Source organism: Cheilinus undulatus, linkage group 22 (genome assembly GCF_018320785.1).
Source record: "Cheilinus undulatus linkage group 22, ASM1832078v1, whole genome shotgun sequence".
Classification (NCBI taxonomy): domain Eukaryota; kingdom Metazoa; phylum Chordata; class Actinopteri; order Labriformes; family Labridae; genus Cheilinus; species Cheilinus undulatus.
In genome coordinates this window covers 30,484,736-30,497,736 of record NC_054886.1, presented here as the reverse complement: position 1 = coordinate 30,497,736, position 13,001 = coordinate 30,484,736, and the positions used below count along the sequence as shown (strand labels likewise).

The 13,001-nt window shown below is 39.5% G+C and overlaps 1 protein-coding gene across 4 annotated transcripts in view; it reads left to right on the top strand.

The window, feature by feature from the left end:
• The window catches only part of LOC121504624, a 52,200-nt gene that overhangs the window by 36,730 nt on the left and 2,469 nt on the right, over positions 1 to 13,001 (top strand). For all 4 annotated transcript variants that reach the window (XM_041779579.1, XM_041779578.1, XM_041779576.1 and 1 more), the window contains 15 exons: positions 1 to 171; positions 278 to 312; positions 2,051 to 2,215; positions 2,315 to 2,449; positions 2,610 to 2,648; positions 2,957 to 3,097; positions 3,885 to 3,979; positions 4,126 to 4,149; positions 4,389 to 4,572; positions 7,109 to 10,306; positions 10,394 to 10,505; positions 11,872 to 11,982; positions 12,103 to 12,363; positions 12,646 to 12,762; positions 12,849 to 12,964. In XM_041779579.1, coding sequence (XP_041635513.1) covers positions 1 to 171; positions 278 to 312; positions 2,051 to 2,215; positions 2,315 to 2,449; positions 2,610 to 2,648; positions 2,957 to 3,097; positions 3,885 to 3,979; positions 4,126 to 4,149; positions 4,389 to 4,572; positions 7,109 to 10,306; positions 10,394 to 10,505; positions 11,872 to 11,982; positions 12,103 to 12,363; positions 12,646 to 12,762; positions 12,849 to 12,964 — 4,904 coding nt within the window. The remainder of the gene's footprint in view (positions 172 to 277; positions 313 to 2,050; positions 2,216 to 2,314; positions 2,450 to 2,609; positions 2,649 to 2,956; positions 3,098 to 3,884; positions 3,980 to 4,125; positions 4,150 to 4,388; positions 4,573 to 7,108; positions 10,307 to 10,393; positions 10,506 to 11,871; positions 11,983 to 12,102; positions 12,364 to 12,645; positions 12,763 to 12,848; positions 12,965 to 13,001) is intronic.

The following is a 13,001-nucleotide window of genomic DNA, read 5'->3' as shown; positions in this document are numbered from 1 at the left end:
CACCACAATTTCCCAACGACACTCTCCTGGACAGGGACGATCTTGTTGAAGGGGCAACGTTGCCAGGAGTGAAAGTTTTTCTTCCACAGATCAGCCCTTCACCATTTTGGATCAGCTTGAGAAATAGTCCCTTTGTGTTCCCGACCATTTCTCCTTGGTTCGTCATCCCAAGTAAGAGAGATTCTTTATCTTTCTTTATCATCCTGTAGGTTTTGTGGCTGCTGAGTAAGCACACGAGTAAGGTGATCTGTTTTTTGTTTTCACTTCTATCTTCTAGTGTTCAAGACTGTCATAGGGACGTTTTCCATTGAGGTAAGCCCGATTCTGATCTTGACATTACCCAAAATAAATTGGAGGTTAGATTCTTTGCCCAAGCCAAGGGTTCCCAAACTTTTTTGTCCAAGAACCCCGAAATAAAGGTGCCAGAGACTCGCCCCACTGTCCCTTGAGGTGGTTGAAACATAGTTGCACACAGCTGTGGACATTCAGAAGAGTCCTCTGCAGACGTTTATTTTAAGATCCTGCATGCACATATGGGGACATTTCATTTTGGCATTCCTACAACATAAAATTATCTTCCTTTTTTTAAAAATACTTGTTCAGAATGTCCATTGAAGTTTAAGTAATTTGCCTAAAATAATGGGAGAATTTGCTCTTTGGACATTTTGGGGAGTTTGCTTGGAAATTGTCAAGTATTTTCATGAAAATTTGAGGGATAAGTTTGTATACTATGGAGAAATGTATTTGTAAATTTTTGGGAAATGGAATTGGAATTTGGGGGCAGGTTGTGTTTTGATATTTTCAAGAACGTTCATGGTTGGATATTTTGGTCTTAACCATGGAATTTTGGGGAATATATTTGTTGATCTTTTTAGGTTTTTTTTAGTTTATTCATGCCATTTTGGGGGAAATTTTTATTGGAATATTTGGGTCTTATGATAAAGTATCACATAAACATTTCGAGAAATTTTGGGGTATTATTTATGGGCTACTTTTAAATATGTTTAAAAATTTTCACCGGAATTTTGAGTAATTTTTAATGAAATTTTGGGGAATTTGTTTGGATTTTTGAAAGGAATAATTCAAAGAATTTCCTGTTCAAAGTCAAGGTTTATATTTAACTTATTCAACCCTTCTTATCCCAAAAAAGTAGGGGAGAAACTACAAATGCACCCTAAAACAAAAGCTCAGGTCTCCGGAGGTTAGACATCACTTGGACTCCAGCGTTAATCTCACAAATTGCTACAGTTTTAATTGAAATGGAATTAATTTTATGCACATATTTCACATTAATGGATGATAGAATTTAAAATAATTTACAAATGTCTCTTGTTTTATTGTTTTGTTTTTTTGTTGAAGGCATTTTGCAATACTTTGTTTTTCTGATTTTTGCCTGTTACTCCTGTAATACCTTCAGAACATCTTCTCTTGGTTCTCTTGGTGTTGATTAACTAAACAAGTTAATTTGTTAACAAGTAATTTACCAAACATTGAATCACTAGTTCCACCAAGTGCTTTTATTTAACATACTGATGTTGAAAAGCCGTTAAAAACTGTCACGGCCAGCACACAGTGAAGGAACAGGAAAAGGAAGCTAATACTAAGCTAATCTTTTTTAATGTTAGTCCGTCTACCATTGAAGTGAGTGAAAAGCAATGTAGACTGTAGTCTTTGTTAACAAGCTGAGGCTCTCCGAAAAGCTCTGCATTTTCAGTGCACAGTGTCTGTGCGTCTGCTCTTCATCTTCTCTGCTCTAGTCCTAAACTGATTCATACAAATGCCACATCTGTAATACAAGCTTCCTGGGTGCACTTGCTACAAAATCGTCTTACAGATTTCTGTCATTGAAAAAGCTCAGAATTGCAGTTTCGAACTTTAGTTAAAAGCCAGCTCTGTAAAAAATGTGCAAGCCCATGTATACAGCTAACCCTGATTACCACAATACGTTCCAATATAAATCTTAAATGTTTGATTACAATGAACTGTGATAAATGGATTTAAAGTGTCATAGCACAAAATGTAACCTTGGCTGGTGATTTTGTTTATCTAGAAGGCGACCCGTCAGGGTTCGCTGTGTCCAACGATCATGTTGACCGGTTTGCCAGAAGGAAACTACAAGCATGAGGATGTGGCGAGGATGGTTTGGCCGTATTTCACCAAACAGAACCTTCAATCCCTGTACTACAATGTGACAGTTTTACCGCTGCAGAGGAGGGTATGACTTTGATTATTAAAAGCTCAACATTCATGGAAAAAAAGTTTATTTTACTTTACATTAATTGACAGTCATTGCTTCTCCCATTTTCATCTCCAGGCCTTTGTGTACTTTGCTGATTGGGCCATGTGCTGTGAGTTTGTCCAAGCCCATATTGCCAAGCGACTTGTATTCAAGAGGAAAAAAATTGGTGTCCACTTTGTCACGCAAAACATGTATCCAGAATCCAGTGAGGTACGGACTCTTGAAAAGAAAAAGTAAACAATTCACTGAAGCTCGTCTGATCAGGCTATGATCGTGCTATAATGTGTGATCTGACCTTAGCAAAGAGGATTTAATAGAAATGGATCCAACTTCAGAGCATCTCTAAAAATATGTCCTCTTTTTTTTGCAGGAGAAGATGTACAGAAACATGATGATGTGGAGCAACGCTGTAAGTAATGTTTCGTTTTTGTTTATGTTGTTTTAAGTGAAAGGTTTTTCCATGGTCCTGACAACAAATTGAGCATAAAGCGCTAGTTAAGGTAGCCCATTGGCTCTCATGCTGCCTTACTTAAACTGCTCTTGCCTGGCTGTCCTCTGGCACTCTCTCCGTGAGCTGCTCTTGCAACCCTCCTCCACCCCAGCTCCTCCTTTATCCTGCTTCCAACTGGATCAATGTCAGTCTGTCAATGTTCTGTAGGCGCAAATCATTTTTGGTTTTTGAGAGGTGGTCCGGACTGAATTCTTCTTCCTGTGCAGGGAGTTCCTGATCCGATGTCTCTTGAGGATCGTCTGCTGTGTGTGGAGGTCTCTGAGGTCTCTCTGGACGTCATCACATTGGTCATAGAAATGGTGGCGTCCATCACGACTTTTGTCAACTTCCTGCCTCTGGGGAACAGGGTAAACATAATCCTGCTGTTCTAACATATATGACATTCTTAGAGACTAGAAACCTGAATAAAAAACAGACCTTTTAACCATTTATTTATTGACAACCCACTTCCAAAAAAGTTGGGTCACTGTGTAATATATAAAGGAAAACAGAATGCAATGATTTCCAAATCTCATAAACCCATATTTAATTCACAATAGAACATAAACGACAAATCAGATGTTGACACTTAGATGTTTTATCACTTCAGGAAAATTATTAGCTCATTTCAAATTGTTGGCAACAAAACATCTCAAAAAAGTTAGGACAGAGCCACAAAAGGCTGGAAAAGAAAGTGGGACTAATGAAATGGAACCGGAGGAGCATTTTGCAACTAATTAGGTTAATGGGCAACAAACCATGGACATGACTGGGTAAAAAAGGAGCATTTTAGAGAGGTAGAGTCTCTCAGAAGTGAATATGTGCAGAGGTTCACCATCTCTGAAAACTTGTTGAAAAATTGTGGAGCAGTTTTTGAAGAATTTTCCTCAAGGTAAAACAGAGACTGAATATTCCACCATCTATTTTATACTACATAATATCAAAACATTCAGAGAATCTCAGGAAATCTCTGTGCACATTTTTATTATGATTGGGTTTGTAAAAGCCACAACCGAGTCACCATTTATTAGTTATTGTGCTCCACAGTTTTGGGTGTACTTGTTATTCATAAAACTACAACCTAACTCACAGGGTTTTTCTAAAAATAGCTGCTTTCTCTCTTCTTATTTTCTTTGCCTTTCCATTCTCAATCAGATATGCATTGAGATGACTGACTCCAACGGTGTCACCCAAGTGGTGGAGAAATACAATGATCCCTCCACCAAGTCTTTCAGAGAGGACCCAGTTTGGTATGAATGTCTTTGTAAATTTATGCATATGAAAAAAGGAGGAATTTATGCTATAATAGTTAGCATCTGTTTTAAAAAAATCTGTTTTTGTGCTATTTTTTTCCACCCATTCTCACACCTGAACCATGCCATTTTTCTTTCCCCAGGAGTAAAGTGAAAAACTTTGAATCGTAAGTGCATAACTTTTAATCAATTGTTGTCAGTTTAAGAGAGAAAAGTAAATATTTTATCTGCAAAAGCATGCTTATTTTGTAGTCAGGTTCAGTCATCATTCATGTATTGAACGAATTGGACATATTCACCAACAATAAAATGAATAAAAGATGGCTAAACAATTCGTTTTTAATTTGAGATCACATGATTTCACTCTGCCATTGAAAATTAACTATCCTTTTGTTCTAAATTTCAGTGTGGAAAGCCTCAAAAAGCGGCTACAAGATTCTGGTGAGACTATAATAAACCTTGAATCCGACTTGATCAGTGGTGACGAGATGTCCCCGGAGATGGACAAGGACTTGCTCAAAGCCATCACGGTGACAGTGGGCCAGCAGAGACTGGTTCAGAAAGGCAGGTCTCAGGGTGTAGAAAGACAGGTGAGGTTCTGGTATAAATCTCAGTCTGTTGTTGCATTTGTTTGTGTTGCAGAATCGTTTATTAGGAGGGTGCACCACATGGGCCAAATTTCAGGCATACCTTTTAAAATTAGAAACATTTTTGAAATTTTTCTCTTTGAAAAATCTTTTTTGCTATGTCCAAAAACTGAAAATACTTGCAAAAGCAACACATTTGTATTTCTATCAGGAGAGACTTTTAATAGGAGTTTAACAATGATTAATTCTACAAGTTTGGAAATGTTTGGAAATTTCTGAAATTATGAAATGTTGTTCATTCTTTTACGACTCCACCGTGATGTCTTTATAAACTTTAAGGGGTAGTGAGGCTGACAGCAGCCTAGGATACCCCCCACCCCCACCCCATGGAGTCTAGACACTGGTGGTGGTGATGGGAGTAGGACAAGATGAGTAAGAGACTTCTGAGGAGCAGATTTCCAAGGATCTTAACCCAGACACTGATGAGATTATTGGAAGTAGCGTTGAAGGGATGCCGGATACATGAAGGAGCTTGACCTGAACACTATGTTACGCTGACCAATGCTACGCTGAGGCAAAGCTTTTAGGGTTTTGTTGTTATTGATATTAATATTAATATGCCTTTTAGTTGTTGTATGTATTAATACATTTTATTAATACCTATTTACCTTTTTGTATTGCAATATTCATATTTATCCTCATCAAATGAAAGGATGAATGGAAATGAAACAGTCTTTCTGCTTGAACTTCAACTAAGCTCCATTAATCTGCTCTGGAAAGTAGCTCATACAAATACATGACTGCCTTGTGTTAGCAGTGTTAGAGTAACTAGTACCATAGTTTGAAATCTAATTAAGGAAATTTACAAACCTTGTCTTTACTTCTAAAATTAAAATGCTTTAAAGCTTAGCGAAGACACTGACAGTAAACTAGGTTTTGTGTTTAGACTTTGATGACTTTATTAAATGGGTTGCACAGTATTATCTGCATGCTATCGATATCTGTAGATAGGAAAAATCTGCTGATGTACTATCTTTAGACAGAGTATTGTGCAGATAAGTTTGGACAGTTTAAAGCAGAATCAGTATACTGACACACCATGCCAGGATAATCTCAGGGAACCACAATGCTGTTTAATTAAGTGAGATCATTTTAATAGCATCTTCTTTAAAATAAAAACAATTGTGTGTTTATCAGTATCAATATTGAATATATTAAGTTTTTAAATATTATTGGAAAAAAGTCCAATACGGTGCTTTCTTATTGACCAGACATCTTTTTCAAGCAGAAGACATGATTATGGTACTTGACAGAGATGCACATTGGCACCCTCATGTGGCTGTTTTACATAATGACAAGGACTGGATACCAGTGCAAAAAGTTGGAATATTCATTCGTTTTTATTTTCATTCAATTTTCACTTCTTGTTTTTAATTTGAGTCTAGCTTCAGCTTGATTTTGCTGCTGGTTTGTTTTTTTTTTTTTTAGTTTTTATTGTGCAAACATACTTTATTTTAATCTAGTTTTTATAAGTTGCAGTTATGTTTCTGTTTTTTCAGTAACATGAGATACTTATAATAATAATAATAATATCTTAAATTTATATAGCACCTTTCAAGAAACCTAAGGACGCTTTACAGGAACACATAGACATGGACAAACTGTGTGAGGGGTAGGATGAGTGTAAGGGGTGGTTTAGTGAAGACTGTAGGCTGTGGTGAACAGGTGGTGCTTGAGACTTATAAGAAGCAAGACTAAATAAAGTAAAATAAATTATATATTTTTGAAAATAAATGAGAACAGGCTCCTCACTGTTAATTTTATTTATTTGTGATGTTTGAACACAGCTCAAAGCTTAACATTACAGCTGTATTAAGTCCTCTTAATTTTACATTAATCAGACCTGTGTGTTCATGTCAGTTAGTATGCTAATGTTAAAGACTAAAACAAAAACGTTTTTCTTCAAATTTTGTTTTATTTTAGTTTGTTTTGTAAACATGCAGTTTACTTCTAACCTTTTTTCAGTATAGCCTCATTTCAGTTTAATTTCAGTTTATTAAACTGATTTTTTTTATTGTGGTCTTAGTTATTTTGTTTGATATAATAAGTATAATAACCTTGCCAGACACTGATTTAAAAACTGTGGTTTTCAAAAGGATTACAATAATCTGATAAATAAATGGATGATGTTGATATTCTAGGGTGCATTTAAAGAACCCATTAATACAGACCACTATGTGGATGATCACAAGAACAAGGAGCTATCAAATATTATGAAGCAGTCTAGGCGACTACTAATAAGATTTTGCATCCTGATTGCAAAAATGATATGATTTTTTTTCCTTAGGGGGTCCTATAAAGGTTTCACCTTAAATTCAGAGCAAAAGAAGCTGCATGTTTTTTTTAGATCAGCTTTCTGGACCACCAGCCATTTCCACAAAGATTTAGGACTGTCAGCATTAATTGTGACCAATTGAGATCCATGATTAGTGCAGTATTGTTTTCTTTTATACTTTAGTGATTGCTTCTTTCTTTTCAGGGTCAAGACGATGATTTTACAGAAGACAACATCTCCTCTGAGGCCTTCCCTGATGCCTACCTTTTTGACGAGGAACAGTTCAACGAGGACGAGTTTGTCACTGTTGATGAAGTTTATGACGACGCTGAAGACAAGAGCTCCGAGTCTCGTCGCCACTCCTCATCCAGGCATTCCTCAAGAAAAAGGCCAAGCTCTAGTGCGTCCTCTTCTCGGCAACAGTCCTCAACAAGGTCTTCAAAAGACCACACCAGCACAAGCTCATCCTCCTCATCTAGGTCAAGTAAAGGCTCCAGACCTTCTAACTCGAGCTCTGACTTGAAAAACTCATCTAAACCCACCAAATCCAGTTCCAAATCCTCATCCTCCTCCAGTGCCAGTAAGGCCACCTCCTCCTGTCCTCCAAAGTCAACTGCAACCCTGTCCTCTGTTGATAAAAAGACACAACATAGCAGCACAAAATCTCTTGTGAAATCATCCAGTGCAAGTGAAAGAGAAAAACATGCCTCCACTGCATCTCAAAAGGCCTCCCTAGATACAGAGAAGGGGAAAGTGGAAGCTGATGACACAGAGAGTGCAGTGGTGACATCTGACCACACGGTGTCAGCACTGGGCCCTGCTGCAGAAACTGTTGAGTCAGAGACAAAAATAGAAACAACAAGAGAGATGCATCCACCTCAGCAGGAGCATGGATTAGATTTGAACCAAACCCAGGATATGGAGCATGATTTGAATGCAAATAAAGATAAGGTGGAAAGCCAAGAAGAGGAGGAAGAAGACGGCAAACAAAAGGGGTTGGAGGAGGTTCACAGCAATAATCGCCAAACTGCCAGTTCATCTGACGGTCAAACAGATAAACAGATGCAAGATGGTGGTCAAGATGGAAGTTCCACGCTTCAGTTAACTGGATCGGAGGGTGGCCAGGTCTTGGATGGTGTCAAAGTTGAAGGCAAAGCTCATCCTGAGGGGGAAAGAGAAATGGACATCGAAAGTCCCCTCCTACGAGAGGGTGCAACCAAAGATGAAGAAGCAACAAGCCAAGAAGACAGTGGCCTGGTCATAGAAGACTGTTTGACTTTAAAGCAGCCTTCCAAGGAAGACGTAGTTCCAGTAGCTGATAAATCTGATGATAAAATACAAGAGATCAATAAAGAGAATAATCCTATAGAGTTGGACACAGGAGGCAAAGAAACTCAAACGAGCAAGGGAGAAGAGAAAAACACAACACAAGACGAGAAGGAAGTCGAAGGCAAAGCCACCAAAGAAGCAGGAAACCTTCAGGGGGAGACCCCAAATGAGGACCAGCCAAATAAAGACGACACAAAAGAGTCTGACAGTGAGCAAGATGCCTTCGAGATATTGGATTCCATTGATGATCAGGCAGAAGGTGAAAAGTTTGAAACTTCCAGTGTGGAGGCATCCAAAGATGACAAAATACCTGTAGATGAAGGGGAATATCAAGTAATCGACTCTGTGGAAGTTCAGGCAACAACTACGGAGAACGAAAACAAGCAACGAAGGTCCAAGAGAGGGGAGGCCATTGCCAAAAAAGACGATAGACCTTCAAGAAGAGGTGGCCCTTCAAGCAAGGCATCCAAAAGTGAAACAGAGGAAGAATTCACCAGCAAACAAGCCAAGACAGTTAAGAAAAACCAGGCAAGGACAAAGATTGACACAAAGGAGGAGATAGTGTTTGAGATAGTAGATTCTGTCGAAGAAGAGCAAGTTGAAGAACCAGATAGAGCCAGAGAAAGCACTGGTAGAAGAAGAAGCACAAGAGGAAAGAAAGAGGAAAAACCGGAGGAGGTAACATACAAGGTTTTAGACTCTGTTGAGAATGAAATGGCCAGTGATGAGCCAGCAATCTCAACAAGATCAACCAGAGGAAGAAGGGGCAGAACCACTGAGGAGGCTCTGAAAGAGGAAACACCAACAAGAAAGAGACAAACTCCTGCCAGAGAGTCAAAGAGCAGGGAAAAAACCCCGAAGAAAGAGGCGAAAGCACAACAGGAGATCACGCCATCAAAGGAGAGTATCGAAGAGAGAAGCGAGGAAGCTGCTACCTATGAAATACTGGATTCTGTGGAGGAAGAGGTTATTAATGATGATAAGCCTGCTACAAGAGGGAAAGGGAAGAGGGGAAGACCAAAGAAAGAGGTCAAATCGACTAGGAAAGATGACGCAACACCGAGAAAGGTTGACAAAGAAGCGTCTGAAAAAGAGGCCAGTGAAGAAGTGTCGACTTTCGAGATTCTTGATTCTGTAGAGGACGAGTCAAACAACGATCGAGTCCCATCAGACCAGTCTGGGAGTGCAAGAGACGAGAATATTCCTACAAACAAAGATGAAGAGAAAGGAGTAACTGAAAACGAGGAGGAAGAACCGTTGTTCCAGATTGTCGATTCTCTGGAAGACGATGCAGTTCAAGAAGAGACGACGGTGTCCAAGGATGAATCAAAGACAAAAGATGAATCTCCTAGAGAGGAAGCTGAAAAAGACGGAGACACATGTAGTGAAGAACCTGAAAAACTGGTTGTGGGCAGTCTTCGTCAGACGGCTGATGATTTGAAGGAGATAAATGAGGATTCATCTATTTTAGAGGGTTCTGGTCCACAGGATAAGGAAAGGACACCCAAATCAGACTCCCTGATAAAATCTCAGAGTGATACTGTCGTACTCGATAAAGAGACTGAAGAGAAATCACCTGAAAAAGAACAGACAACAAGCGTTCTGGTGAACTTAGATGAAGTTAGCGACGAGGAAGAGGATTACCCTGATGACACAGCAGAGGAGGAAGAACTGAGGAAGCGACAAGCTGCTAAAGAGAAGCAGCTCGCCATTAAACAGGAAGTAAGGAGCACAAGAGAAAGGGAGCGAAGGAGCCGGAGCAACAGCAGTAAAGGAGGAGAGGATGATGGAGGGAGTAGAAGGGGGAAGAAAAGGGGAAGGGAAGAGGAGAAGGGGGAGGTTGATTCCCAAGAGCTGGTGACTCTGGATGAGGTGGGGGCAGATGAGGCCAAGGATGAAAAGGTGCCTGAGGGACAAGAGTTGGAAGAGGAGGCAGCTGAAGGAGAGGCGCAAACGCTCGTCACTTTGGATGAGTTTGTAGAAGATGAGGCAGAGGGACAGGATGAAGAAAGCAAGCTGGAGGACCAACGTCTAAACCAGGAAGACAAATCAGCTGAAGACCTGAACCAGGAGGTAAAGATCCAGGTGGAAACACGTGCAAAAGTTTAGTTTCTTTCCTGTGAAAAAACGTATTTAAAGATCTCTTTTGTTGATTTTCAGACTCTGGTGACTCTAGATGAAGCTTGCTATGATGAAGAGGAGCCGCAGAGAGAAGCGCAAGGAAAGACAGCATTAAAATCTGCAAAACGCAAACATGATGATGACGACACAGGTGAGATTTCTTCTGACTATGCAACCTAAAGCAGTGGTACAAAACTGGTGGGTCAAGACCTAAACTGGGGGAAAAGCCTGATATGCAAGTACATATTATCTTATGAAAATGGATGCATGACCTCCCAGGGCTTCAGTGAGGATGCACTTTTCAGACCTCTTTACATCCTGTCTTTCTTCAGTCACATTTTGTTCCATCCAAGGTCCAACAGTTTGAAAAAGTAAGGTCAAATCAGGGTTTCCGCAGATCCATGAAAGTCTTTAAAGTCTCAAATTGGACCCTTGAAGGCTTTAGAAGTCTTACTTGTGAGAGGACTAAAATTTTAGGCGGCACTTTGATTGAGACATATCTTCATCCAAGCTTTGTTTTCTAGCCAAATTAAGACAGCTTTTTTGTACAGTGCATTGTTTTTTTCTCTTAATGGAGTGAAATGGGTTAATTTTCATGCAGCAAAAAGCTTGAGCTCATTTTTAAGTTCATTTAGACCTGTGGTTCTGAAATGGTTTGCCTCAGGAATTCGTCTAACTATACATTATGACTACAACTATGCAGCAACTAAAGATACTATAACCAATGCCCTTACTGCATGCAAGCATCAGGCATTGCATTGTATCATGTAAAGTAGCATTGCATGCTCATATCTGTAGTCTGATAAATATAAAATTCTCTGCCCTGTAAATTGACTGTTTTCCAGATGTAAAAATGTTAGCACAAATCATACCGTAACATTTCATAAATGATATCCATGCATCACAATCTCCACTTTGTAAAACAAGCTAACAAGTTCTGGGAGTGAGACAAGTGTAGGAAACTTAAGAATATCTACTGGCCGGACACTCCTGGTGCCTTGTCATCCTCTTTCCTTGTTACTTGTCCATCTCAATGTGAACAACAGAGAGGAAAATAGGAACAGGGTGACTGGGGATAAACCTTGGGCCCTTGAGCTGCATTCCATCAGAGTCCGTCAGGATACTACAACAGGCAACTCTGTAACCAAACATTTTTTAGGGGTGCTCTCCCACATTGCATGCAGTTGGGGCATGTTGCAACTCATGTAAAAGAGGCAAATATGGTGTGCCTTGAGACTTCAGCTTGATTTTTGCTGTGCCTTGGGCAAAAAAAAGTTTGAAAACCATTGATTCAGACTGCCAGGAGGATGATATAAGAACTTGTGACTTGTTGGGTTGAATAAGCCTCAGTCTGTCGGTGCATGAGTTATTTTATCTGACCAAGGTTGATTGGTTGAAATTTCAGCAGAAGAAAGACGCAGCAGGCTCAACACACTGCTTTCAGCTGTTTTATAAATGTTTCTACCCTAGAGTTATGTTTCTAATGTAAAGCTGATCTGTTTTTTCTTTGCTTTCAGAGGAAAGTATGAACTTTGTGATCGTCGATGAGGTGAAAGATGAGGAGAAAGGGGAAACGTCAACATCTCGTACTAAAGGCAGGCCTAAAAAGAAAGGCAGACAGACTCCTGGTAACACAAAAACACAACTACAACCTCATCTCCACACACTGAGAATCGAAAAACAACTCTATTTTTTAACCATTTTTACTGTTTCCACTCACTTAGCTTGTTCATTTTCTTTGATAACAGTAAGAAAATCTACCAGAGGGAATAATGTAAGCACACAAGAGGAGAACGAAGAAGAAAATGCACAAACTGATGAACTTCCTCCCTCCTCACTTGAAGCCTCCTCATCGCTGAGCAAAAGTTTAACTAAACTGACAACTGAAGGTGAACTGGAAGCCCAAAGGACAGCAGAGGCTGAAGCAACGAGCCAGTCAAACAAGGTTGCGTCCTCTGCAGAGATAGGAGAAGAAGAGAAGGAAGAAAGGAGCAGAGTAGATATGAAAGGTACTGAGAGAAAGAGGGCAATAGCAACATTTGACACCCTTCCCTAGAGTGTATTGCACAACAATGGTATCCCAAAATTTCTCAGAGATCCAGCGTTTCTTTTATAACAAACACACAAAAGAGGATTATAAAGAAACATTCATCATTATGCAGGGTCCCTTTGAGAAAACAAAGAAAAGCAGTTTATTTTAAAGAAGGGATTTTTCTAGATTTGCTCAGTAACACATTGATCAAAAGAAAGAAGCGATACCTAACTGAGTGACTTCTCTCTTTCTTGTTCAGTTGTGAGTAAACAACGGAGGGAGCATGATGGACCTGAAGCAAAGCGATCTCGATCTCAGTCTCCTTCTGTTCCTTCAGACTTCAAACTGCCAGAATTCAAACCCAACAATCCTCTCGGTGAGTCGCAATTGATTGAAAATGGATCAACAATTTTAATCAAATTTGTCTCAGCTGTTTAACTCTAACTGTTTTATCTTTAACAGGTAAGGAGTTTGTTGTCCCTGGTTATTTCTGCAGCCTGTGCTCTGTTTTCTATAAAAATGAAAACACGGCCAAGGAGCTCCACTGCAGCAGCCAAAAACACTTCAACAAGCTTCAGGTACAAAACACACACACAAATTTCAGAAACACTACTC